This window comes from Pyrus communis, chromosome 3 (genome assembly GCF_963583255.1).
Source record: "Pyrus communis chromosome 3, drPyrComm1.1, whole genome shotgun sequence".
Lineage (NCBI taxonomy): Eukaryota > Viridiplantae > Streptophyta > Magnoliopsida > Rosales > Rosaceae > Pyrus > Pyrus communis.
In genome coordinates, this window is record NC_084805.1 from 27,286,474 (window position 1) to 27,313,953 (window position 27,480).

The 27,480-nt window shown below is 35.9% G+C and overlaps 3 protein-coding genes across 3 annotated transcripts; 2 read left to right on the top strand and 1 right to left on the bottom strand.

Annotated features, from left to right (window-relative positions):
- The first annotated feature begins 7,159 nt into the window (after positions 1-7,159).
- Positions 7,160-7,790, top strand: LOC137729919 (glutaredoxin-C9). The gene has a single exon (XM_068468972.1). It carries the CDS (start codon positions 7,238-7,240, stop codon positions 7,658-7,660), a length of 423 nt encoding a protein of 140 aa, XP_068325073.1. The 5' UTR covers positions 7,160-7,237; the 3' UTR covers positions 7,661-7,790.
- Positions 7,791-12,427: 4,637 nt separating this feature from the next.
- LOC137729699 (uncharacterized) lies at positions 12,428-18,897 on the top strand. Its single transcript, XM_068468706.1, has 14 exons — positions 12,428-13,159; positions 13,782-13,943; positions 14,055-14,120; positions 14,202-14,342; positions 14,509-14,622; positions 14,840-14,941; positions 15,058-15,243; positions 15,357-15,446; positions 15,511-15,645; positions 15,903-16,025; positions 16,105-16,190; positions 16,273-16,885; positions 17,013-17,090; positions 17,400-18,897. Exons 1-14 carry the CDS (start codon positions 12,914-12,916, stop codon positions 18,438-18,440), a joined length of 3,183 nt encoding a protein of 1,060 aa, XP_068324807.1. The 5' UTR covers positions 12,428-12,913; the 3' UTR covers positions 18,441-18,897.
- Positions 18,898-20,930: 2,033 nt separating this feature from the next.
- LOC137730009 (NAC domain-containing protein 73-like) lies at positions 20,931-23,796 on the bottom strand. The gene is made up of 3 exons (XM_068469069.1): positions 23,238-23,796; positions 22,892-23,081; positions 20,931-21,931 (listed from the first exon to the last, which is right to left on the bottom strand). The coding sequence occupies exons 1-3, from the start codon at positions 23,376-23,378 to the stop codon at positions 21,288-21,290; spliced, it is 975 nt and encodes a 324-aa protein (XP_068325170.1). The 5' UTR covers positions 23,379-23,796; the 3' UTR covers positions 20,931-21,287.
- Positions 23,797-27,480: the final 3,684 nt, after the last annotated feature.

The following is a 27,480-nucleotide window of genomic DNA, read 5'->3' on the forward strand; positions in this document are numbered from 1 at the left end:
AGTGGCGGCCGTCACTCCCCTTGCCAAAAAACACGATTGGAGCTCGGGTTCAGCCGCTCCCTTCGCCCATCCTATTGTCGGAAAACCATGGCATCAGTGGGCTGCCCGTTGCAGAAGAGGTAGCTCATGTGCGAGGAAGAAGAAAAGAAAAGAAAATGTGTGTTTTAAAAGAAAAATATTAGACCGAACGACGTTGTATTCTCCATTCCTCTTAAATGAAACGTTGCATTTTACTTTTTCTTCTTTCTTTTGTTGCTTTTCTTCATTTTTCCTTTTTTTTTGTTTTTTTTTTTTTTTTTTCCGCTTCTATCTTTTCTTCTATTTGACTTGGTCCCTTTGTTTTTTGTTAATGGTTTGTCTTGGTTTTGGTTGGATCTTTTGATCGGTCCCTAATTAATTATTTTGGACGTGATATTAAGACTTTCAATACTTAAAATTACCTTAATGTTGATTTTTCTTTTATCACAAACGGTAATTTCTACAATAAAAAGGTGGGTGAGTGAATTAAGCCTCACATTCATACTCAAATATGTATATCTTTTTCTAGTCATCACTACTTTTAACGAATTTCTGATGTGACTTTGAGGACTTGTTTCATAATGTCTAAAAAATTTGTGAGGAAAATGATATTAATGTTCCTAACATAGAGGATTTGCATTTCACACCCGGAAAATCAAGGCCTAAAACTCCAAGACTCACAAACTTACTTTACTATCGTGTGAATCTCTATTTTCAAGTCCTTGGTATGCAACTAAAAGAATTGAATGGTTGCTTTAATGAGGTAAACACTGAGTTACCAGTTGCAACCACTTAAGTAAAGAGAGCGTTTTTTGCTATGAATATTGTGAAAGCATCACTGTGTAACAAAATGAGAGATCAACGGTTTAGTGGTAGCAAGGTTGTTTACATTAAGAGAGATGTTTTTGCTATTGTTTACTATCTAAAAAGATTTGGTTGTCTACATTTTTCTAGAACCTTACCTTTTTAAATTTCGTTCCTCATCCCGACAATTCCTGGCTTCGCCACTGGCTAGGAGATAAACTTGCATGCCTTGGTTCCAACATGTGGAGGTCATCAAATACTTGGACTAGGAAATATAGTTTTAGGAGGCATGCAAAAGATAAGTCCTCTAATAAAGCACGTGGCATTAAAGGAAGGATATGCATGGTACAATACCATCAAATATCGAAATTGTTTCCTGGGGCCGTTGTCACGAATGCATGTGGTCTACATCAGGGATTTGGGATTTTGATGTCGCATATTAGGTGGAGGAGGTGGTAAAATCCCGATTGAACTCTACAAAGTTACTAGGTCGTGCTAAGCAAGAACTAAAAGCTATAAGTACAAGTTTCTCTATAACAGAAAGACCCTTCTCTAATTCAAAACACAAATTACCCTGCGCAAAACTTCTCAACAAGCTTGAGATTTTATCCTTCTCCCTTTTCTTCCTGCCAACACATCTTCAGTTTGGATAAATAGCACTGTAAAGGTAACCGGTGACATCTTCAGTTTGGATAGACAGCACTAGCGCCGTAAAATCAGCCGATCGAGGAACATCTTCAGTTTGGATAGACAACACAGCTTCGAGACCGACTAGTTATTTATCCAAGTCTCAGTCAACAAGGATTTCCGAGTCCTTGTTGGTAGAGATCATCTTATCAGCTTTCTCGGCCAAGAAGTTACCACTTCAGCACATTGAAAGCCGAATTTGATATTGAACTTTGCATAGCTAGCAGCCTTGTCTTCATGCTCTAGAACCCGAAGGTCGAGACGTGTTTCTTCCTCAGCCGCAATCGCAAGATCAAGAAGTCAGCAGCACGCTTAACGCGACATCAGCATATTTTACTCCCCGGCCGAGCTCAGCCATCGAGTTAGCACGCCCCGCACATAACCGAAAGACATAGTTAACTCATTAGTTACTCGGCATGCACACCACATAGGCTTGGTAGTTTTTAGGATCAACAGTAGTATAATCCTTAAATGTAAGGACTAAAATATTAAACAATATTGTTCATTTCATTGGAGTATTGTGATAGTTGATAAAAACTAAAAAGCTATCTCTACTTTTGGTTTTGCAACGGTTAAAAAAACAAAGGAAAGCTATGCATGACTACCGACATTCATGTGCGTGGGTTCAAAAAACAAGAAAAAGACCAAAAAGAAAAGTTGTACAACATTCCCACTCAAAATCAACAGTGAGCCCACTCTTTGAGTCTCCATTTAGGCTCACTCTTTGAGTCTCCATTTATAGTCCTCACATTTGAAGATTTCTTTGAGGTATTTTGTGAATCTCTATATATTGAGATACATTAATGACTTCTATTCTGACCCATTAAAAGCCTTTTGTACCTATATTTAAGAACTATATGGTTGTAGATATTTCATTTAGGGTCCCAGTGTGGGATGCTCTAACAATATTTTCAACAGAGGACAAATCAGAAGATTTGCAAATTGCAACCCGTTTTATATCTGATCACAAATTAATAACGAAGCGTAATGATGTTACCATCAAACCAAAAACTTTTTCCCTAGCATAAACTGGTAGGAAACGTGGAAGTAGTTATGTACCTGCATTTACGTCATTAGTTTTGCTTTGATAACGTTTAAAAGAGTATCGTGACGTGGTGCACATTGGACCGATATGCTAAAAAGACTTAAAGTAAGGAGCATTATACATTAAGCACATAGATTGTAGATGGACCACTCGACCGAAATAAAGGAAAAAGATTGTAGATGGACCACTAGACCCAATAAAAAAGGGCAAAAAAATTGTAGATGGACCACGGAAATTACGAAACCAATGGGCCTCGGCATAAATTAACAAAGTGGTTCTTCCACAAAAATTAATTGAAGCTGATCCTTTGACCCAAAAAAAAAAAAAAAAAAAAAAAAATGAATAGTGTTATTCACACACACCTACTTCTCACATATTTTTATTAATTTTTAATCATTGATCTTCTTTTATTTATTTGATCCAACGGTCAAAAATTGAAAAAAGTATGTGAAAAAGAAAAATAGGTATGTGAATAGAACTACCCAAAAAAACATCTCAATTTGTTCTAAATAGAAAAATAATTTATGCACATTTTTTAATCTTTTAGCACAATTGTATAGCTTTGTTTTTGTCTATTAGTTCTTATTTTCTTTATTCGATCTAAACGTCATAAATTTATAGAGCTATGCATGAGAAGAACAAATGTTTGCGGAAATCATTTCTCTACTGTAACTTTAGTACCTTTTTATAGAATGTATTGGAGGAAGATGAAGATTGGCTTAAGTCACACAATGGGTCAGCTATCATTAGATATTGAACTCGTCACCTATAAGAGTTAAAACCTGAAACTTTTTACTTACAATCAAAGAACAAACCACTCAAGCTTTAAATTATAAAACACTAAAGATAAATTAATATCTAAAGACAAACTTTTCACTCACAATGACGATATATTCACTTTATAAACGTCATTCTCCATCCGGTGACGCAGCAAATGTTCTGATGTATGAGGCCAGTTTTCAGTGACATACTTGGTGATCCCATCTCTTGCGTAAGTCATTTTCTATTAAGTGGGTTGGTCTACGTAACTTGGTGGTCTAAGTGCCACAAAGTCGTGTAGAATATGCATGGCATCGAATATCGGCTACTTTAGTTTAGAGTTTAATCGTCAAACTTTCCCGCGGGCTGTAGCTGGTTTACTTTCCTAGCCATATAACTTACATGAACCGTGGTTCGCTGCTAAAAGAAAGAACAAGTGCTTCTGAAAATCTAATTGCAAATAAGCATGTATCTAAACAATTAAAATTGAAAATTGCTGAAAGAAGAATAAGTGTTTCTAACACGTGTCTTGAATAAGAAAAATTGAAAATTAAGATTGAAGACTTGTCTATTTGTGATTGGATTTTAGCAGCACTTGCTGCTTTTCTTTAACAGCGAAGCATGATTTATCTAAATTCTTAATGTAATACATTTGGAACCTTGTTTTTAGTTGTTATTAGTTTGACGTAATGAAAACTATTACGTATGCTCGCATAAAAAAACATTATATTAGAAAAACTATTATAAATATTATAAAATAGTCTTTTAACAGTTAACATGACATTTTAGTAAAAGAGTGTACGATGACTATTTTGTAATAATATTTGCAATTTGCCATGCCAAATATGTATTCGAATTAATCCCTATATATTTCTCCTACGATAAAAGATTTGGGTTTTGGATTAAACAATAAAACCCCCAACTTGTGGATTTTAGTTTTATTTTGAGTTTCGTGTCCAGTGGACGGACAAACCAACTTTTCTTGACTTTTCAAAGTAAGCTCCAAATTATTTATTTTTATAATTCTATCTACTTGCTCATTTCCACGCAATAATCCAATTAGGTCTTTTCTTCTAGTTCATCGGGTAAACCTAACTTTCTTTTCTTCCAACAAGATAACAAACTACCCATCGTATTCACGCATATTCTTACGAATTAACATTTAGTTACAATAATGGTTACCATTAAATACATGTTTAAAGAAAAATGCTTGATTGTCACAACGAAAGTTTCACGTCCGTCCCAGTACGGCATTAATCATGTGATCATGAAGCTTCTTAATATAAACATTATGCATTTAAAATCATAACACTTGACTAATTCATGTAGCGGAATTCAGATATAAATTATAAAAGGAAAACTAATAAAAAAGTTTGAAAATTTTGAGTTTTAACGACAATGAAAAAATAAAATGTAAAGTAAATAGTAACATAATTGATTTCTTAGTGTAAAAATATGATTTTTCGTTAAAATGAACAGTACCGAAAGTTTTTCGTTAAAATTCTCAATTATAAAATTATCATATAATTGTAATATTTTCGATGAAATATACACAAGATCATGTCGCACCAAGGATATTTACCTCAACAATAACATATTTTTTATTGAAAAAAAAAAAATTAAGCTCACGATCAGATCGAATCATCGATGATCGCATCACATGTGTGCTCAATGACTCAAGATTACTTCAAACACGAACCCCTGTGTCTTTGACTGCTTCCTCGTGACGTGGGGAGAATTAAAAAAAATAGAAAAAATAATGAAACGAAAGCGACGACCACGTCACCCAGTCATCAGCAAACGCGCTAAGAACGTTTTTTCTAGCACTTATACAAATGGTAAGATGTGTGATTTAAAAAGTTAATAACTTAAAAAATAAAAATTTCTACCATCTATATAAAAAGACGTGATATACTACTCGGATTTCGTCACAATAAAAAATTTCTCGCTAAAAACGACAAGCATCAAAGTTTTTGGGATCAGATCAGCGTTATTTTATCTACGCCACGTGGCGCTGTGATGGCGACTGCTTTGCTAAGTGAGTGAGGTGTGTGGTGGCGTGTGACAACAGGGAGTGTTGTCGTATTGCTACGTGTAGGCGGACGCACCGTCCGGGAGCGGCTTTTGTCGTGATATGAATGTTGGGATAATTTGGGATGAGCTAATAGTTGAGATTAGGAGATATAATGTCTTTCACTTTTATTTTCCGATTGCGTTGCATGTGGAAATGTTTTTAAGATAAAATAAGATGTTGTGTCTAATTTGGTAAAAATGACATGGGATCAAATATATTAATAGATATAGTGTTACGTATTTATCCATGCATTTTGATTTCAAAATTTTCTGATTTTTTAATGATCTTTTGAAAGTTTTTTTTTTTTTAAAACGATTGAAAATGTTTTTTATGGAGATATTTTTAAAATCAATTCATAGTAAAATGTAAATCTTGAAAAGACATTTGAATTACTTGTTGTAAGAAGCATATAACAAGTGCTTATTGTATGAAGCATTTCAAGTACTTTTATAACTTAAAAAAAATTTCTTTAAAAGCGATTTTAGTCGCCACTCAGTACTACGATCTGATGGTATTCCTCTTCACTTGAAAGTAAGAGGTCTTAGGTTCAAATCTCATGGATGACAAATTCGATACCAAATTAGGTTGTCGATTGTATGCCTTTGCTGAACTCCTCCTCCCCTTAGTGTAAAAATATCGATGTACTAAAACAAAAAACGATTTTAATCATTTTAATAACACTTTTAGACGAAACCTAAATTATTGTTATAATTTCGAATTCTCATCACATAATAATAGTAAATATTTAAAAAACATGGTGAAAATTGATCATACCTTTCACCAACTTTGCTTTTTTCTTTTTTTTATTTTATTTCAAAAACTCTTCTCACCCAACTTAATATTGTGTAGAGTAGATTAGCATAAAGTCATAAACAACTAGAGTAACTTAAATGAGTTATTATTTCTTGCCAAAATAAATAATTGAAATTCAAATGTTCAGATTTTGTTAAAAATAATTTTGGTAGTACTAATAACTCTGAACTAAATGATGAAGTGTCATCTTATATCATATATGTGCACGAAAATCATGTTAAATAAACACCATTTAAGGAAGCAAAAGGGAAAGAGGCGTGTATTTCTCGAAGTACTAGTCAATTATGTTAGGCATGTATCATGCTATACATACACTACATTTACTACATATGGCATGTGCATTACCTGGGACACAACAAGGAGCCTAATTCTTAAAATTTGAAATCGATAAAAGTAGTCATTGAATCTATCTATCGTTAATCATTTTGATATTTTCATGAATTTTTTTATATTAAATAATGACTAAAATGACTAAAATATTCTCAATTTAATAAATAATTGACAAAAATGATTTGATAAAAATTAAAGGTATTATTATCGTACACATAGCAATACGACAACAACTCATGTAAGTAATTGAGAGCGAATGGGTATGATTAGTAAGTACTTTACCACAACATGCACGCGAGCCATGAAAAAATAAACGTGAACAATTTAATTTCGTCACAAAAGTAGATGAGAGCAAAAGAGTGTGGCCAAGTACTTTCGGCCTGAAGTACTAACAAAGAAAGGCGAAAACAGGTGGGAAAATTAATGGCAACGTGTTACGCGTGCGGTGCATCATCTAATAGTGTCGAACAACGCGGGTGACATAAGTAAACGTCATCAACAGCAAACTGTGACGTCGCACGGTGCGCAACTGCCGTTGACGTTGAAGTCTACGCTTCTCTCTCTTCTCTCTCTCTCAACAGTTTATAAAACCCCGGTCCTCAAACGCCACTTCTACACCGCCCCCCCCTCTGAAAATTCTCTCTCTCTCTCTCTCTCACTCTCTCACTCTCTCTCTCTCTCTCTAAAAGTTGAACTTTAATCGCAATATGCAATCAGAAACTATCCCACAGGGAACATGGATTCGGGGCACTCGGCCCGGCCACGCCGCACTGTCCTCACGTGACGTCCCAAGCGAGCAACATGTGGCGGCGGCCAGCGTACAAAAGCTAGTGTCAGAGAATGCCGTCACGGTTGTCGGGCGACGTGGCTGCTGCATGTGTCACGTCGTTAAACGGCTGCTCCTCGGCCACGGTGTCAACCCTACTGTTTTCGAGGTGGACGAGGACGACGAGACCGGCGTTGTCATTGAATTGCGGAAACTGACCGGAGAAGGCCAGGAGGACTGGCAGCAGTTTCCGGTGGTTTTTGTCGGCGGGAAGTTGTTTGGTGGTTTGGAGAGGGTTATGGCTACCCATATCACAGGTGAACTCGTGCCTGTATTAAAACAAGCTGGAGCTTTGTGGCTTTGAATTTTTAGTTGCTTTTTTTTCTTTTCTGGGTTTTTTTTGGGTTTGTGATTCTGCAATTTTCAATAATTTACTTAACTTACATATGATATATTTGGATTCAATAAAAAAGTTGGAGGAATACATTTCAGTAGGTACAGCTCCAAAATTGCTGATCATTTGATCATTTCTAAATTTATCTGTCTTTAATTCTGTTGATTTTTTTATTTTTTTATTTTTTTTTATTTTTTTTTATGTGGAGATAATTAATTTAAAAGTTCTTGTAATAATCGATGATATGATGTAATTTTTCAAATTTATGCTAATGACGGACAGCAGGCGAACATCCAATGGGACTGAGCTGGTTGGACATGTTTGTCTGAGATGAGACTAAATCTTCGTACTCATTTTGTTTGTGATCTCATTATTATTGATTAGTATGTGTTAAGTTTATGACAACGAAATTAAGAAGAATTAAGTTTATTAATACATGTTAATTAATGATACAAGTTACAAAAAGATCACACACAAAATAAGTGAATAAGATTTGAACTCGAGATGGTCATTTTCATTAGTTCATTCTATCAATTCATGCCTCCATTAATCAAATGTTATGAAAAATTGCTTATGTTGACGTGGCTTGTTTCAGTTGCTTATGTAAATATCGGATCATAAGAAATCAAATCGGACATATTCCAAATTTTGAATATAAATGTGTATTAACAATTGACAATCTCAATTAGCACGACTATTATTAGCACACCTAATATTAATAAACAATCAAAATAATCAATTAAGGTAAAAAGTCATAACAAAAATACGAAAAAAGATTTGGTGCATAATGTCGTAAGAAAATGTCTCATTCTGTCAAATTAGTCTTCCGCATGGTGTAGTAATTTAAATAAAAAATATAGAAAGATTGGGGTGGTGGATTTTGGGTTCCACACGCTTAATACCTGGACCTTAACGAGCCAAACCGTAAAATATGGAAGTCAAATTGTCGGCCATAGAGGTCGACTCTTCATCTGACTCATATGAGATGAGCATGAAATTTGCATGAATTTGTCACGTTTTGTGGTGGTGGGAGTTTTCGTTCACTATGCTTGATATAAGATGACGAGGGATTTCTCAATGCGCAAAACACGAGACAGTACGCAATATGAAGTCAGGAATTGTTGGAGAGTGGGACAATTTTTTTTTTTTTTTGAATAAATGATGTTATTCATACTAAGGGAATGAGGGAGTAGACTAAGCTTTACAATGAGCTAGCAATAATGTGATTCAAATTTGCTTTTAGCGAGAATTGAACCTAAGTCCTCTTACTTACAAGTGAAGAGGAATACCATTAGACCGTAACACTAAATCACAGGTTGGGGTGAACTTAAAAGAGTGCAAGGTTAAAAAAAGATTAACCAATATTTCATCCAACTCAGTGATCTCAATTTGTTGGAACTACCTAAAATAGTTGAGGAGGACTACCCGGAATATTTGAAGGAGAACTACTTGAAATATTTGAAGGAAGATTTAAGCATTTTTTTTTATATATAATATCCTTCCATTATGTAATTGTATAATACGGAAAAAAAAGTCTAATATTCTTAATCAATACCCATAATTATATAAACTATTCATTAAATAAAATTCAATTCAATTAATCAATAATCAAGAATTCAAATTTTATTTTAAATAACAATTTTATTCATCAATAATTATAAGATTTCATATCGATAATCAATAATCAATAACCCTATTGATTAATTACTCTATGATTCTATATCTACTAAACAAAATTTCATATTAAATAAGCAATTAGGGTTAATGCTAATATAAATTTGGAAATTAAAAACTTTATCTAAAAGCTTGCAGCCATTTTGTAATACATCTTTCAGAGGAGTATAAATAAATTCAAAGTCTAATTTCAACATAATCAATAAAATAAGCATTCTAAATTTCCAATAGAATCAAAGACAATGAAACTAAACATTCAAAGTTCAATTACAATCAAGTTTTCCAAAGTCCAAAGTTAAATAAACATCAAAGTTCAAATCTTCCAAAAGTCCAAACTTCAAATAAACATCAAAGTTCAAGTCTTCCACACCTAAAATAAACATTCCAAAGTCCAAAAAACCCAAAACTAAAGGTTCATGGTATGTGTGAACCATACACAGCAACTCAAAATACCCTTTTAAGGATGATAGCGTTGACTGAAACAAATCCAACAAAAAAATCAACCCGAAACAAGGACTATGAATTCAATTGAAAACGAATGAAATACGAATAGATGCTGATCCTTTTTTGTACCCATTGTACCAATTCATCACAACATGGGTCTTTTCAGGGTTACACTGTTGCCTACGTTTGACAAAACTTAAAAATAAAAGTACAAAGATAACTGAATCTGAATTTCATCATCTCCAAGGTCTCAACCCTTCATTTGTATACAAACGAAAAGTCACTAAAATTGGCAAATGGTATGGAACTCAGCAGAAAAAATGCCACACTTGCGAAAGAATAACACACAACCGCTTAAAAGAGTAACAGCCAGTTCATTTATAGATACAGGTGATTACCACAGTGCTCTAGTTTTAGCTAACGACACCTAAACAATGTTTATGATTTTCCCTACAGCAGAGAAGACCTCTGTGATCAAACCTAGAGATCACCCAAGTATGAACCAAGTTTTATAATGCGACGAGACTACAACGTACTCCATGCCACTAAAGAAAATGAATATTCTTTGTAAGAGTCAGCCGACCACCTCCATAATGAAATATGGAATTGAGACGGTGTTCATGATGCAGTCTAATAAAAAGAAAAAGAAAAAGAAAAATGCTAAATGGTATCAAATTTCTATGGTGTTTCATTTATAACTGATCTAGAAAAATTTTAAATTACAATCTATTGAAAATTGAAATATCTCAAATTCTCATGATCACACTACGCATATAATATATTGTTGCAGAAAGAAACCCATAAAATCGGCTGATTAATAGAAAATGCAAAGTATGAATCCTTCTCTAATCTTTATCAATAGAAAATGCAAATTAATAATTGAAAATTTGTAAAGGCCACTATTTGTCCAATCATAACCAATTTGAACCGATAAATAGAACAGAAAATTAAACACAGAGAAGTGAGAATGTGTGAGACTAATCTTTTGCTATCGAGACTCGAAATGGCAAGAAAAAGCTGACGGCGAGATGAGAGACTGACGGCGAGGTGTGAGAGATTGAGAGTGAGAAGGGTTGTGGGTCGTCGCTGGCATTGAAGACTGAGAGAGACTGAGAGTTCGAGAGAGTGATTGAAGACCGAGAGAGAGAGAAGAGGCTCAGGTTGCACGAAGGCCTTAGGGTTAGGGTTGAGAACAATGTCGTTTCTAGAATAGGATTATTAATTAATAAAATAATTACAAAACAACGTCGTTTTGAAGAACTTTAGTTCGGTTCGGTTTTTGAACCCCATAAATCAAAACCGACCCAACCAGATTCGTTTATGTTCAGTTCAACAGATTCGGTTTGGTTTTTTCAACCTCGATTCGGTTTTCAGTCCCTTTTTTTTTCAATTTTCAGTTTTCCAACCCACCCCTAGGCCTAACGGGATATGTTATGCTGCTCTCTGATTAATTTATTTTTTAATTCTATGCCTAAACGATGTCGTTGTACTAAAGAATTTTTTTTTAACCAAGACCAAACGATGTCGTTTGGCCTGGCTTTTAGAAAAAAATAAAACCAAATGCATCAGAGCTGCGCACTAGCAACAAACCCATATGAACACAGGCGGAACTACCGCACCAACAAGCACTTCCGACGAGACCAGAGGGGCGAAACCACCATTCATGGACTTGATTTCCGGTGAAGGGAGGGGCGGCTTGCCCCTAATTAGCTTTGCCACTGACTATATCCGTATTTTTCTAGTATTATGTACCGTCTTTGTAGACGACCTAAGAAATGATTAGTGAGTTGTGAATTATGGAAAATGATTACTGAGAGTGGTTGTGTACAACTCATGTACAATCAGCCTATGATGTAATAATACATCAAATATTAATAATAAACAAATAAAGATAAAATAGTGGTATGAGAAAATGACAACCTCATCTCATGACGTGCACCAATCAATTGTCCATATGTTAGTCAAGATCATCCCATGATCCCATCCCATCCCACAACAATGAAGCTTTATTAGTGTTTCTATGAGAAATGCAAACGAAACTTTCTTAAAAGTAGAAATTTTTATATATTATTTGTCATCTCATGTTTTTTGTATCATATTTAATAATGTTAACATTAAAATTAACGTTAAATTGTAAAAGTATAGAAAATTCATAAAACTTTAAAAAAAATCTCCTCAATGTTTCCCATATTTTCATTTCGAGATCGAGACTAGATAGGATTTTGGTAATCAAATGACATGACAGATTGTTGACTACCTTTATAACGCAATTTTGAGCCTTATCTTGTTTTTCTCTTGTCAATTAGAGAGCCCGTGGATAATCAAGTTTATGCGTTCGGTTTTCCAGTCTTCCAATAATATTACTTGTGCTGACATAATAAACTAGGATGAATAAACATTATGGAGCACCAGCCGCAACAACAAGATATGATCAATAAAGGTAGCAATCACGTTTTTTTATAGAAGTGGACAAAAGTGCCGCCGACTTTGTTTATTAGTTTCTCTTTCTTTATAATTCTGTTTCGCAAATGATTTTGTTCGCAGGATTGAGCTCTATCCTAAAATACTAGGAGTAACCCCAAAAAGCTCAGACCAGCCCACTCCCATCACCCGACCTTCCCACCTACAAAAGCTCAGCCCAGCCCGAACCAACTTGATGTTCTAAACCTTACACACGGTAGCTCAGCCCAGCGATGCTGAGGGTTCATTGGGCTTGGCGCTTGTTCGCTAAAAATTTGGGCCGCCGGCGGTCTTGCTTTACACACTTCCCGGCGAAGAGGCAGCATAGCAGCCGACTGCAAAGTTAGCTTTAACAACACGCTGTCGTTCCGATTTGGGACCCACGTTACTGTACAAATACAGGAAAGCCCTTACGCTAATTCAATCTCCACCGCGGCAACCAAACCCATTGTCGTAATTTGACTCGTCCTCCTTCTCGTTCTCGCTGCTTGTAAAGCACCCCAAAGCCTCCGACCACTTTCCCTCCCCAATTTTCAAAACCCTCGACCGTTTCTCTCTCTCCGTTCTCTCTCTCTGTTCTCAGTGAACTGGACGAAGGAGAGCACGGTCGCTCTACGACGTCGTAACCAAGAGCAACTGTAAAACATGATGAAATTCTTCAGAGGCAAAGACGATTCTTCACTGCCGTCGCCGTCGCAGTCGTTCTCCCCCTCGCCTTCGCGGTCGGTGACCGGTCCCCCGAGGCCGATACGGCTTGTGTACTGCGACGAGAATGGGAAGTTCCGGATGGATCAGGAGGCTGTCTCCATGCTGCAGCTCGTAAAGGAACCCATTGGTATCGTCGCGGTCTGCGGTCGTGCCCGCCAGGGCAAGAGCTTTATTCTGAACCAGGTTCGGGTTCTCGTCATTTTTCTCTCAAATGTTAAGTAGACATATCTTAATTATCATTTTGCTTTCTGCCTGTGAATTTTGTTTTCTGTCTCTGGATTCTAGGGTTTATGATTGTAAGGCATTTGTAGAATTAGGGGATAGCATTAAGTGTAGGAATTGTAGGGTTACTTTAGGTTTCGGTTTTTGGCTAATTCAACACGCTTTGAAAGGCCAAGTGTTGATCTTGGTGGACTTGGATGATGGTGGAATTACCTAACTGTCTTAGACTTGGATAATTGCAGGGTTACTTCAGGTTTCTCTAGTTCTTGGACTTGTCATAAGTAGCTTAAACCATGTTTTTGCAACAATGCTTGGGTATTATCGACTCTAAGACAAGGACGTATGCATTTACGATGGAATATTGCCATGTTAATGTGAAATTTTGATTATATGGTCAAACAAAACTGGGGTGTGATTCACATTTAGCATAAGATATAGAGATGGGCCTACTGTCTAAATAACTTACCGGTTTTTATCATCTCTCTCCATGAATTTATGACCACTATGCTTACTTTTGTTTTTCTTCCCTACTCGTTTAATGTTGCTGAAAGAAGCGTAACTGTTTTGGATTTCTCTATTGTAGCTCCTCGGAAGGAGTGGCGGATTTCAAGTAGCATCTACACATCGCCCATGTACAAAAGGGCTATGGTTGTGGAGTGCACCCTTTAAGAGAACTGCACTGGATGGGACTGAATACAATCTATTACTATTGGATACTGAAGGAATAGATGCTTTTGATCAGACGGTTAGCCTTTATTTGATGCTTATAACATATTAGTTTCGGCTCATTTTATGATTGTGATAATGATCATTATCAATTGTATTGTAATACTCATAACTTTATTTTATCTTACAGGAAACGTACAGCACACAGATATTTTCCTTAGCGGTTCTCCTATCTAGCATGTTTATTTACAACCAGGTTAGAAAACTTCTGTGGAGGCTTTTATACCTTCTTTTTGTATATGGTTTATGGTTTCTTCTTAATTTTGTTTTGTTTTAGATGGGTGGTATAGATGAAGGTTCCCTTGATCGTATCTCTCTTGTCACTCAAATGACCAAGCATATACGTGTTAAAGCTTCTGGAGGAACCACTGCTTCTGAAATTGGGCAGTTCTCCCCAATCTTTGTGTGGCTTCTGAGGGTAATTGGTTTTGAATGAACTTGTTTCATTAATCTTTGTGCCATTGACTAGAATGGTTCATCTGCTGCGATTATTTTTATTTTTATTGTCTTACGAATGTACTGTATTTGGTAGAATGTATTCAATGGATTTCCATTTGTGGTAATACTTACTACCTTGGTTTCAGGACTTCTATCTGAATTTATCAGAGGATAGTGGAAGGATAACACCTCGTGATTATCTGGAGCTTGCTTTGAAGCCAGTCGAAGACAGAAAAAGGGACGTAGTTGCTAAAAATGAGGTATTATCAGGCTCTTCTTAGTTCTTGACTTTATTATTTCAAGAAGTTGCCTTGCCCACTCATACATGGTTTGTTCAACAGGCATTTTCTGCTTTAGATACACCCGTGTTAGCTTTTTTTGACTCCATAGGCTCATTGAGCACTACCATTTCCAAATTATGTTTTCAATGTATATTGCTTAGAGGTGCTTATTGTACTATATGAATGATCAATACAGATACGAGCCTCCATTCGAGCTCTATTTCCCGACAGAGAATGCTTCACCCTTGTGCGGCCTTTGAATGACGAACATGATCTTCAAAGACTTGACGAAATTCAGGTCAGTGACTAACTGCTGTCTTTGTTCTCTGTGTTGTTGGCCATGAGCTCAACACTGTTACTTTCTTTCTTTTCTATTAGTTGTATCCTATTGAAGCCTAAGTTTTTGTAATGCAGTTGGATAAATTAAGGCCTGAATTCAGAGCCGGGCTAGATGCATTGACAAAGTTTGTTTTTGAAAGAACAAGGCCCAAGCAGGTTGGGGCAACAATGATGACAGGTCCAGTTCTAGTTGGCATCACACAGTCTTATCTTGATGCTCTTAATAAAGGCGCGGTGCCTACCATATCCTCTTCATGGCAGGTTTGTGTTCATCCCGAACTCCCTTTATGATTGGTATGAAATTAGAGGGTCGATAGAAACTTTACCCTGAATAAATATTTATGAGGCATCATGTGATTCTTCTTACTCTGCAGAGTGTTGAAGAAGATGGTTGCCGAAGAGCATATGATTCTGCTCTTGAGGTGTATAAGTCTGCTTTTCAGCATCCGAAAGATCCCGAAGAAGTAAGTTGTGCATTATGCCTTAATTGTTGTTGAATATACTGTTTTCTAATTCCATATGTTGTAGGCTGCATTCAGGGAAGCACATGAAAAGGCAGTTCATAGATCATTGGCTGCTTTCAATGATGGTGCTGTAGGAGTTGGTCCACCAAGGAAGAAGTATGAGGCGGAGCTCCACAAAAAGTTGAAAAAGGAGTTTGAGGTACAGTGCAATGTAAAGAAAAATTTATAATTAGTAGGTTGTCGACACACACATGCACGCAGGCTGAACTGCATATACATCCATGCTATCCATAGTACAATTAATGGGTTTTGGCAATAGTACTCTTGCCTCAGTTGAATTCTTTCTGATAATAAATAGTTTAGTGACAATAGCTCACTTATCATGCATTTATCCGTTCTTGTTAACTCATCTCTTGTATACTGGTCTTATTTTGTTTAAATTGGCTACTGACACAGGATTGTAAAAAGAATGCATATATGGAGGCAGAGTTGCACTGTTCAAATGCCATACAAATCATGGAAAGGAAGCTGAGAGCAGCATGCCATGCTAGTGATGCTAATATTGATAATGTTGGGAAGGTAAGCAACAGTGGGTTGCTTCTGTGGTCTTTAACATTTTCATTAATGTTTTTTTAATACTTGAATTTTCTTTTTCTAGGTTCTTGATGGTCTTCTATCCGACTATGAAGCAGCAAGTCACGGTCCAGCAAAATGGCAGAAACTGACCATGTTCTTACAGAAGAGGTTTGCCAATTGTCTTTATTTCCTTCTTTTTGATTTATGTATGAGTGCATATTAACGGATTGGACAAAATCCAAATTCACAGTTTTGAAGGGCCAATATTTGACCTCGTCAAGAGACTGATTGACCAAGCTGGATCAGAGAAGAATACCCTCATGTTGAGGTGCCGCTCATTAGAAGATAAGTTGGGGTTACTTAACAAGCAGCTGGAGTCTAGTGAGAAGTCTAAGTCTGAATATCTTAAGCGTTATGAGGATGCTATCAATGACAAGAAGAAGCTAGCTGATGAATACATGGGCCGCATAAATAACTTGCAGAGTAATCACAGTTCATTGGGTGAGAGATGTTCTGGCTTGGTTAAAACATTGGATTCTGCAAAGCAGGAATCCTTAGAGTGGAAAAGAAAATATGAACATGTCTTATCAAGGCAGAAGGCTGAGGAAGATCAATGGAGTTCTGAAATTGCAATTCTCAAGTCCCGATGCAGTGCTGGTGAAGCAAGGCTGGCTGCTGCTCGGGAACAAGCTCAGTCTGCTCAAGAGGAGGCTGAGGAGTGGAAACGCAAGTATGACATTGCTTTTAGAGAAGCAAAAGCTGCTCTGGAGAAGGCTGCAACTGTCCAAGAGCGTTCAAGTAAGGAAACTCAAAAGAGAGAAGATACTTTGAGGGCAGAATTCGCTGATACTCTGGCTGATAAGGTGATCCTCTCTCTCTCTCTCACACACAGAGACAGAAATACATACAAACACACATTCACATGCACACTCCAATTCTCTGGTTTCTTATGGGATTCTGACTTGGTTTTCTTGTTGATTAAATATTTAGGAGGAGGAAATAAAGGATAAGATGGCAAAGATTGAACATGCGGAACAGTGCTTGACAACTCTAAGGTTAGAATTGAAGGTAAGTTTGAATCTTGACACTTTGTAAGAATGGTTTTATGAGTTTGAATCTTCTCAACTCTAAGATTATAGTTCCATATCATTTGGTTATGCTGTATTGTGTGTGTATACACAGTTACACACAGTTGGAAGGTTAAGAGTGGGGTGGTTGTGCTAAGACTATTCTGAGTTATTTTAAAGTTCCCTAAAAATCATTGAAATTCGATCAAGAAGAATTCTTATTTTGTACATGTTTTCTTCTCGCATGGTTGTCTGTTTCAACACATATTTATCAATGATGTGATTGTTAACAATTGCACATCATTTGCAGGCTGCCCAATCGAAAGTAGATAGTTATGATGCTGAAATATCATCCATGAAGCTTGAAATAAAGGAGTTAAGTAAAAAATTAGAAGCTGCAAATGCAAAGGCCCACTCATTTGAGAGAGAGAAGAAGATACTGGAGCAGGAGAAGATATATCTGGAGCAGAAGTATGAATCTGATATAAAAAGATTTGATGAAGTGCAAGAAAGGTGCAAAATTGCTGAAAAGGAAGCAACAAGAGCAACTGATATTGCTGATAGAGCACGGGCTCAAGCAGATACTGCTCAGAAGGAAAAGAGTGAGATGCAGAGATTGGCAATGGAAAGATTGGCCCAAATTGAGAGGGCTGAGAGGCTTATTGAAAGTTTGCAAAGGGAAAAAAGAGACTTGGATAATGAACTAGACAGAATTCGTGTATCAGGGATGGAAGCTCATTCGAAAGTTACCCTACTGGAGGGAAGAGTTGAAGAACGAGAGAAGGAGATAGAATTGCTTTTGAAATCAAATAACGAGCAGAGAACTAGTACTGTTCAGGTTCTTCAAGGCCTTCTGGAAAGTGAGCGCGCAGCACATGCAGATGCAAACAATAGAGCAGACCACCTCTCTCATCAGCTACAACTTGCACAATCACAACTTGATTCACTCCAGCAAGAATTGACTTCTGTTCGGCTGAATGAAACAGCATTGGATAGCAAGCTAAAGACTGCTTCCCGTGGGAAACGCTCAAGGGTAGACGACTATGAAATGGGCATGGACTCTGTTCAAGACGTGGAGATGAGTGATCGGATTTTAAGAGTGAATAAGAGGTCTAGAAGTAATACCAGTCCGCACACACAAAAAGAAGATGGTGGTTCAGTATTCAAGGGAGATGATGATACCCGCAGTCAGCAAACCAATTCGGAGGACTATAAAAAGTTCACCGTCGCAAAAATTAAGCAAGAACTCACAAAACATAATTTTGGTGCCGAAGTGCTGGAGTTGAGAAGCAATGCTAGCAAAAAAGAATGGCTTGATCTGTACGAGAAATGCATCCTCCAGAAGTTGTGACCTGTTTAAATCTACAGGGAGTCGTTGCAGGTAACTAGTCCAGGATCGAGCAAAAGCTTCAAGATCTCAATGGTTTGGTTTTCAGGTAAACCTCACCGGCGTTGCTGCAAATAGTACGTTTTATTCTAGTGACTACAAAAGGTTGAAATATTTAGGCGCAGGCGCTTTAGAAATTTGAGATCAACTACTCTTTAGGTTAGCTGTCATTAATATGCCTAAATCTGTGTGTGTTTTTGCATCCTTTTCGTCACCGAGTTTTACACATGCGAGCATGTTTCTTTGTTGTTCGCCGGTGTGATTCCTCACGCGTCTTAACTCATGTATGACGATTTCCGAGTCTAGGGATTATAAACCTAGGGGTTGATTGGTTTGATTCATTTCGTGCTGTGTGGTTATGTTGATGACTATAGAGAAGTTGTATTGTATTCATAGAGAAGTAAGGGATTTGTTGTTCCGAGTCGTTTGCAACATTTATTTCTGCGTCCGAAGTTCTGCGTTTGATTCTTTCCTTGCGTGTATACAAAGTCTTGATAAAGAAAAAGCTGGAATAAGACCCCCGAGCTCGCAGTTGCCACTTGCCATATTTTATGAATGTACATTCGTCTCTTTTACAACTTGATGCCCTCACGGTTAATCTTAGTACTTTTCAGAAGGTTAATCGCAAAGGAGAAAATTTAAGGTTGCCGGTATTTATACATTTTTTTTTTTCCATGTACACATTCTTCTTAATTTTTGGTATTCGGATCAAAATTAAAAAAACACAAATGACAAAAATTAACTGGAGTGGATGAAAAGTAAAAAGGATAGCACTTCTAAAATTAATACAAAACTCAATAATAAAGTCAGTCAACGTTACTATTGATGGGGCTGCTCAACACCGGGTGAGATCAATGTGGGGTTGAGTGGAACTAAAATGGAGTGGCTGTATTTATACGACTTTTATTTTATTTTACCGTTTAAACATTCTTCTTAATTTTTTGGTATTTGGATCGGAATTAAAAAATAACAAAGGATAAAAATTAACGGGGATGTATGAAAAGTAAAAAAGAAGAGTTGTGGATGGCACCCGTTGACGGGGCTGCCTAACACCAGGGGAGATCAATGTGGGGTTGAGTGGAACTAAAATGGAGTGTATTATCGAAAGTGCTCTACGAATAACGGTGGTCAGGCTGTCCATACTCAGGCTTAGCAATTGAAGTCGATTATTTTGCAATCTACTGATGAAATTGAAAAAGAAACCTATTAACTATGTTTCTGCAATTTTACCAAAAAAAAAATCTATGTTTCTGCAATGTGATTTTTTTCTTTTAGTTTTCCTTTAGTTTTGTGATAGTTGAAGAAGATTGCAAGTCTGCAACGGCAGGGAGGGAAGGGAAAGGAGAGGGAGGAGGTAAAAATATGATTGTCAGATAAATCTTATGGTGTATATTAATTGGTAAAATAGATAATTATAAAAAATTAAAATAGAAGAATGATAGGAAATGATAACATATTATATTTAAAACTTATCATGTGACGAGTTTTGAGTGGGATGTAATACCACTCAACAAAGTTTAATGGCAATCTGAGTTCTACACAAATTTTTTCTCCAATATTTCAATGCCAATGGCTATGAATTTTTCACCTAATTTACTGTAGACAAATAGAAAAGGTTTTTGATCAAAATTGCTACACTTATCAAGTTTCTCGTACAACGTCTATATCACCTCTATTATCTGTGTGTATTGATGAGTGATGTCTCTATTAAAGAGGTAATACAAATATAGTATAAAAAATATAATAAATGTAGCATTAGTATTACTCATCTTTGAATTTTCTTTGATTCTCAGTGAAATGTTCACAATTGTTGTTTTCTCATATTCAAGTCAAGCTTTCAAAGCTGTAATTTAGTACTACAATCTAATAGTGAGAGGTCTAAATTCGACTCTCATTAATGACGTGCTTAATACCAATTATTGTGATAAACTCATCATGTGGCTTAACCGATTCATTCTACCGCTCGAATCAAAAGAGTCTTGTATATAAAATTAAAACAAATTAACTTCGCTAAGACTTTCCATGACGGATGACTCTCTTGAAGTATTAATATGCAAAAATTGTTGATTAATTAATTCTTTTTTTTTTTTTTTGGTGAACTTAATTCTTATTATTTGACAGGTCCATTGTCTTACACACACACACACGCTCACGTAGACGAAATATATGTCAGACTACAGTAAAGGAATATTAAAATTTATATAAAAATAAAAATATAAAAAAATCTCTAATCAAACTCTATGGCTACATAAGATCGATTTATGTTACCCGACTGTGGCCATCCGAAACTATTCAGCTTTAATGTCCTGTGAGACAAATTAATCAGATACTAAAGTTTGTATAATCATGTCAATATATACATTTCCAAAAGGAAAACATCATCTTAACCACCAATAATTAACTGCTCATCATCATAAAATCCACGATCACAGTATATTAATACATTAATATGGATTAAAAATACCCAATATAATTGTATAACATATTCTCCTTAATTTCTTATTGTTTTTAGTCACCAAAAATCTCAATATTGTACTCATTAACTTATTTGATCATGGTAATAGTAATCCACCGAAACCCTAGCTATGTGTATAAAACTACCTCGGTTGAAGAAGACTGATGTTATTCACACACCTCTTTTTACGTTCCACACGCTTTTTGTTAATTTTTATCATTTGATCATCTTCAAACCAATCGATCCAACGGCTGAAAATTAAGAAACATGTGTGGAAGGTAAAAATATGTGTGTGGAAAGCACCATCCTAGAAAAAAAAGAGCTCTTCCATCCATATCCAATATTGTCAAATCACACTATTTCCTCTCAAGCTTCCCTTTGCTTGCATCTGAAGTTAATCGAATAAACGAAGACCCGTCACCTTGGACAACTAAATTTGGGATTAGCTGAGGTGGGCTTTCTCTATTATCGCCCCCTTGATTATGATTATGTTGATGATGATCATAATTAATGAAAGGACCTCCGGGATCATAGTACTCCACAAGACCTGCCTTCTTTGCTAGAGGAAAAGGATTAGTAGCAGCACTAATTAGACCATCATGCCCTTGCCCACCTCTTATATTCACACCTTGATGATGATCAATCGCTGGAACGTCCTTGCTTGATCCACATTGCCTAGGCTGTGTTTGGTAAAAGACCTTTGAGACCACCAGCTCACCATCTTTCTCCTCCTCATTGTTGCCAAGGTGGTATTGGTGCATGACCCAATTGGTCTTTTCTGGTTTTCTTTGCCTCCCATAGTTGGTATAGAGGACTAAGATCTTTTTGAAACCCTTCACTGCTCCGCCGACAAGAACCGGCCTTGTCTTGCCGGTTTTGTGCCATCTGGTTTCGCTTCCATCTTCTTCGGTGTGAACCTTCCTTCGCTTTCTGGTCCCAGTCGTGTATGCCTTCGATGGACGGTGGAAGAAGTGGCGGATTTGTCCGTCTTTGTTCACTCCTGCATGGACGTCAGATGCCCAAATAAAATTTGGTATACTTTTATGACGTAAAAATTTCAATTACAAAAGAAAAGTTGAGGGTAAGTTGAACAAATTAATCCATAAATGGTGTCACAACTCGATGAATAAAATTAAAGATTAACATGATAAAACGAAGACATAGCAGTGCATGGCTATATAAAATAAGAAAACAAACTAATTAATTAAGGTTGTAAGACTATATATATATATATATATATATATATATATATGTATATATATATATGTATATGTATATGCGATTGCGTTTAGTATTAACATCCAAATATCAAATATGTATAGCCAACTTGTGCATTCACATGCATAAAACATGCTTGAAAAGAAAAGATTATATATAAAACACAAACATACTAATTTGAATAATTTTAGAAGGAGAAGCAAGCAAACACTACATGTGCTGGTTATATGTTTGTTTCATTTTGACATCTAAAAATAGAGACGTATATGCAAGCTCAAGCGGTTATTAAAAATATTTAACTCTGAAAGTCAGGTCTTACGTTTAACTAATAAAATACAGAATCCTAAGTATTAAAAATAAAATAAGATGTCAAGTATATTTGAGGGGTGCATTTTTGCTCACTACCCTCAAGTGATGGTAATGCTTACCACTTTATTTATCATCACTGATTAATTTTAAATTTTGGTATTTGTATATATCTACACAGACAGATCTCAAAATTTAAACACATCTAACAATGATTAAATAATGTGATGAGCATCGCCATCACTTGAGGATGGTGAACAAAAATATTCCTAGAGTATGTTTTGGAATCAAATCCGTCAGTTTTGCAATCAAATGAATGAGGATTAATTAATTAATACCCGTGATTTGCTTCTTCATTACTATTCCTAGATAGGGTTTTATTCAGAAAAGCAAAAAATTTACTAAAAACAGAAACAAAAACTAAATAATTAGTAACCTGGTAGCTTTTCTGGGTGAGTGTAGCAAATCCCATTCTCCCCTTCAAGCGTTGGTATGAACTCATCAATGAGAGGATGCAGCCTTCGGGTATCAGACAAAACCTTTGCATCTAAATGTTGAAGAATTTCTTGGTCAGTTGGATCAAACTTCACTCCTGCTGGTAGTCCAGGCAAATCATGGATTCCTGCCTATATAACATCACATAAACATAAAAAATAAAAAATGATAACAAACAATTAATTCATGTGGAAATCAAATAGTTAAGAGTAAAATTTAATTCAACAAATTAACAACAATAGGTCATCGATTCCAAATATACACAATACTAAGTGAATTTTTACTACCTGGTCTTGGAATTCTATGTGATGTCCACAAGAGGGGCAAGTTATGTTTCGAAATTCATTTGGATTATTAGGGTTATTAGGAGGAGGGGCACCGATAATCTGAATGGCCCTCTCATCGTCGGAGTCGTTGCACCATGTCATGATCTGATCTCTGCCGTTTTTTCTTTGAGGCTCATTCCAAACCCCAGATCTTCTTGTTATTTCCTCCACCTCTTCCAAATATACACACAACAGAAGCTCTCAAAATATTAAGCAAAACTCCAAAAAAAAAAAAAACAAAAGAAAAGACCTAAAAGCAAGCAAAGCAGACAAGCAACCAGCAAGCTTGTCACTTTTAAAGCACGTTTTCCATAACCATATCCACTTTGTTGCTCATCTTCTTCTTCAATATTGATGTTTGGATGGAATAATAAAATTGCTATTTGATCTTTCTCCTCCCATTTGTTTTCTCTTCTCTTATGATATTATCTCTTCACACAGAACTGCCTCCGTAAAAAACAGATGGGGAGAGAGAGAGAGAGAGAGAGAGAGAGAGAGAGAGAGGAAAAAGAGAAGTCGAACAAAGGGTAGCAAGTTAAGCTACTATATAAAATAAAGAACGGGTAGAAGAATGAATTTCTAGAAATAGAAAAGGTTGCTTGAACGTCAAGTTTGGTTATGCGTGTGTACATACGCTTGTACAATAGAATCCGTGTAGTCTTTATATTTAATTGGTTCCTCCTTTTGTTTTTCCCTAAGGGTACCACTTCTGTTCTAAAAGGAGTGTTTAATTAAACCATAATTAAAAAAAAGTTACTTATGGAATGGTGTTATTTATAAATAAGGCATACTTAATGAGTAAAAATAATGAGAAAAGGATTTTATAAAAGATAAAAAAAAGGGTGGCTAGAGTGGAGAGGGGGGCAACCTGATTCTTTTGGGGACGTTTTACCTCTTTAGAGAGAGGAAGGCAGAGGAGGGTTTTGGTATTTAGGGTTAGAGTTGGGACTTCAGCTGCAGTGTCAACCTAGATTGTCCTTAAAGATATATGTACATTTTCATGGACACCTACATACGAACCAACCCCAAAACAAACTACTTAGTCTTATACATATATAAATTAACATTTTTGGGATCGAAAAATATTCATACAATACCAACTTCTCTGCTGCTGTATGTATTCCCCATTTCTCCCTTTCTTCGCGTAGACTTCTAATGGCAAGCAAGGAATCACTGTCTCCCTCTCCCCCTCTCTCTAAAAAAGACACATTTGCAGATGAAGGGTGGTTGGTGCTTTCGATAAAATGTTCTCTGTCTTTGCAGTAATTACTAATTAATTAATAATGTCACATATGTTTCAGTGCAATGGTAATACTTGTCAGTCTCTGTTAATTTATTTTATTATTGATTATGGGTCGTTTTCGACGTATTTGCCAACAAATTAATATTGTGATTAATTCAGAAAACCGATTAAGTATGGGTATGCAATACATGTCACTTTTGGCTTAGGCAGCACGATTACGAGTCTACAATGTTCACCCTCATATTTATTTGAGCAAAAATCCACTGCAACCGCCTCCAACCGCAAAGTTACAATCCACCTCTTCCAACCACCATGTTCCACGTGCAATACTACGCCAGATGGACTTGCGTCATTGGATGAAAGGATGGTGTCTTCCATTGCAGAAAAGGACGTTGTTGCAGGGAAGAAGTGCCCAGTCGTATATACTGCTTGTACCAGCCGACATATACATATATGTGAGCTTCTCAAAGAAGCCACGCAACAGGAAGCTTAAGCACGAAGCTTTGGGCTTTTAGGATATTTGCTTTGTGTTTTTGTGATACCTTTAACGTGTGGGTTATATGGTTTTGGGGACTTTGTATGGATACATAAAACGGTCTCATGTTCTTCCACTTGTCTGTCGTTTTTTGTTTTTTTGTTCAGACCCTGATCAGCTTGAAAACAAATTAATTGGGTCTAAATTAACAAATTAAGCTCTAGTTTAATTCAAAGTCATAGTCAATGAATTTGTATGAAAGAAAATGCAGTGAAATTATGAGTAACCGATTAAGTTTCATAAGTAGGAATGATTGCATGGGACTCAAAGACCTTTTGCACCACTTGGGTTACTTTTGGGAAACATTAACAGAAGTTTTTTATTTCATTTATGAGGGGACCAGCTAGTGGTTTGACCACCGCAACCTATATTTTTGGAGCTTGGGAAGACTCACTAGAGACATTTCAATCTCCTCTTAACCACGATCATGTGATTCATCATTGCTAGCAATTGAATTCAAGATGTGCTGTGTGAAATACGAGCCTAAAATTTGTCCCCAGCCACTAAGCCATCCCGTGATAACTAACATTAACAGCAATTTGGATTTAACTTGACTGGTAAAGACGCGTAGAAAAAAGCTAGTACTCCAAGTCTCCAAATATTGACCATTTTGTCAATTGAACATGACTTTGGGATGGATGAGATGAGATTTTCTTGAATACGTAGGAGACTTGACTTGGATTAAGCCAAATGGGCTTTTTGGTTTATTTTATTTTTCTTGTTTGTCGGGATCATGTACTAATGGGTTTGCAACATGCATGGAAAGAGACTGATGAATGTTGAGAATATTGAAGAGAATTTGTGTGTAAGTTATACAAGCAATGTTAGAGAGGGATGAATCGAAAACATGACCTTAAATGAAAGATTAAATGTTCATCGCGTAAGTTTCAAACTCCTTAAAAATAAACTTCTTGTTTAGATTTATTTGTCATTCTGTAAAAACTTTAAAGAAGAGAGGATACCCTTAATTACGTAAGCTATATGTCTATTACAAACTTTGTGTGTTTAGCTCAACAATATTTCCTTCCCTTTATGTAGGAGAAAAACTTCGTTGCAAGTACCTAGCAACGACAACTCTCACATCGGATGCTCAACAATATTTCCTTGCCTTTATGTACGAGAAAAACTTCGGTGCAGTTACCTAACAATGACAACTCTCACATCGGATTAGACCAACAAGGGATCAAGTAGAACTAAAGTTCAGGAGGTTACATATTTTTCACAAAAATGACTTACAAATGACAGGGTTGGACAGTTCTATCCAAATTTTTCTCCTTAAGACCATAAAATCACCGTTTATGACAACTTCCTTTAGAAAGAAGACTAAAGCAAATATTAATCGTGAGAAACATTCTTATAAATCACGATCATCCAAACTATGGAAATAATGCAAAACTTTCTTTTCTTTTCCCCTTTATTTCTCCGTCTCTGTCAAATTGTTATTGATATTTCTAGTTTCAATACAATTTATCTGTTCAACCCGTTGCTACGGAATATCCCAAAGCATTGGGACTTTGTGTTCAATGCATCTGTTCAGCCCATTTACTTGTGTTGGTACAGGTTTTTATTTGATTTCTTTTTTAGAAGAAAAAAGGGAAAAACTACTCCTTCCGCATCCAAAGGAGTTTAAAACCCATACCCATCCACTGTTCAAATCTACAAATTAAGTGTTTTTTCAAGGTTTGACCCAAATTGAGCAAGGGTGGCCACTTCGCGATGTTGTGCCAATTTCAGTTTTGAACTACCACAGTAAATAGGTGCAGTTGGCTTATTCAACCTACTTTACTCTTAAAAAATAGTTTAAACTTTTAAATTCACTTGCATTTTTACTAATAAAATTGGTTACAAAAACAATTTTATCGAAAGTGTTTTCAATCATTTTAAAACACTTCCAAACAAGTTCTAAACACTGTTCATTTGATTTCTTTTTTAGACTGTTCTAGTAAAACCTAAGGAAAGGTGAATGTATTGGCAGAATATTCTGCCTACCATCCTTGTCGGAGTTCGAAATTTCCACCAGGGATGTTGACATTCATTGTGAAAACAGATATTTGTGAATATGAAAATGATTTTTGGACATTGTTTTCAGCACATTCCTGTTTTTTTTATCATTATTTTTTTACTTTATATGATTTAAAGATTAAAAATGAATAAGAGTACATGAAGAGAAAAATATTTGTGAAAATCAATCCTGCGTGAACAAACCCATATAACAAAGATTTTTTCCCATTACTATAAGCTTTTAATCACCTAAGATTTGGGATTCAAATCTTTCTAACCAGGATTTTATAAAAGTAAATGACACGCTCCGCTTGTCATGAGATATGGAGGGTTCTATATTGAAGGGTCATACTTCTCGTCTTCTTTTCTTCCACCAATTTTAGCTTATTTATAGGAGTCACAGAAGATCGATGAAAAGGTTTTCA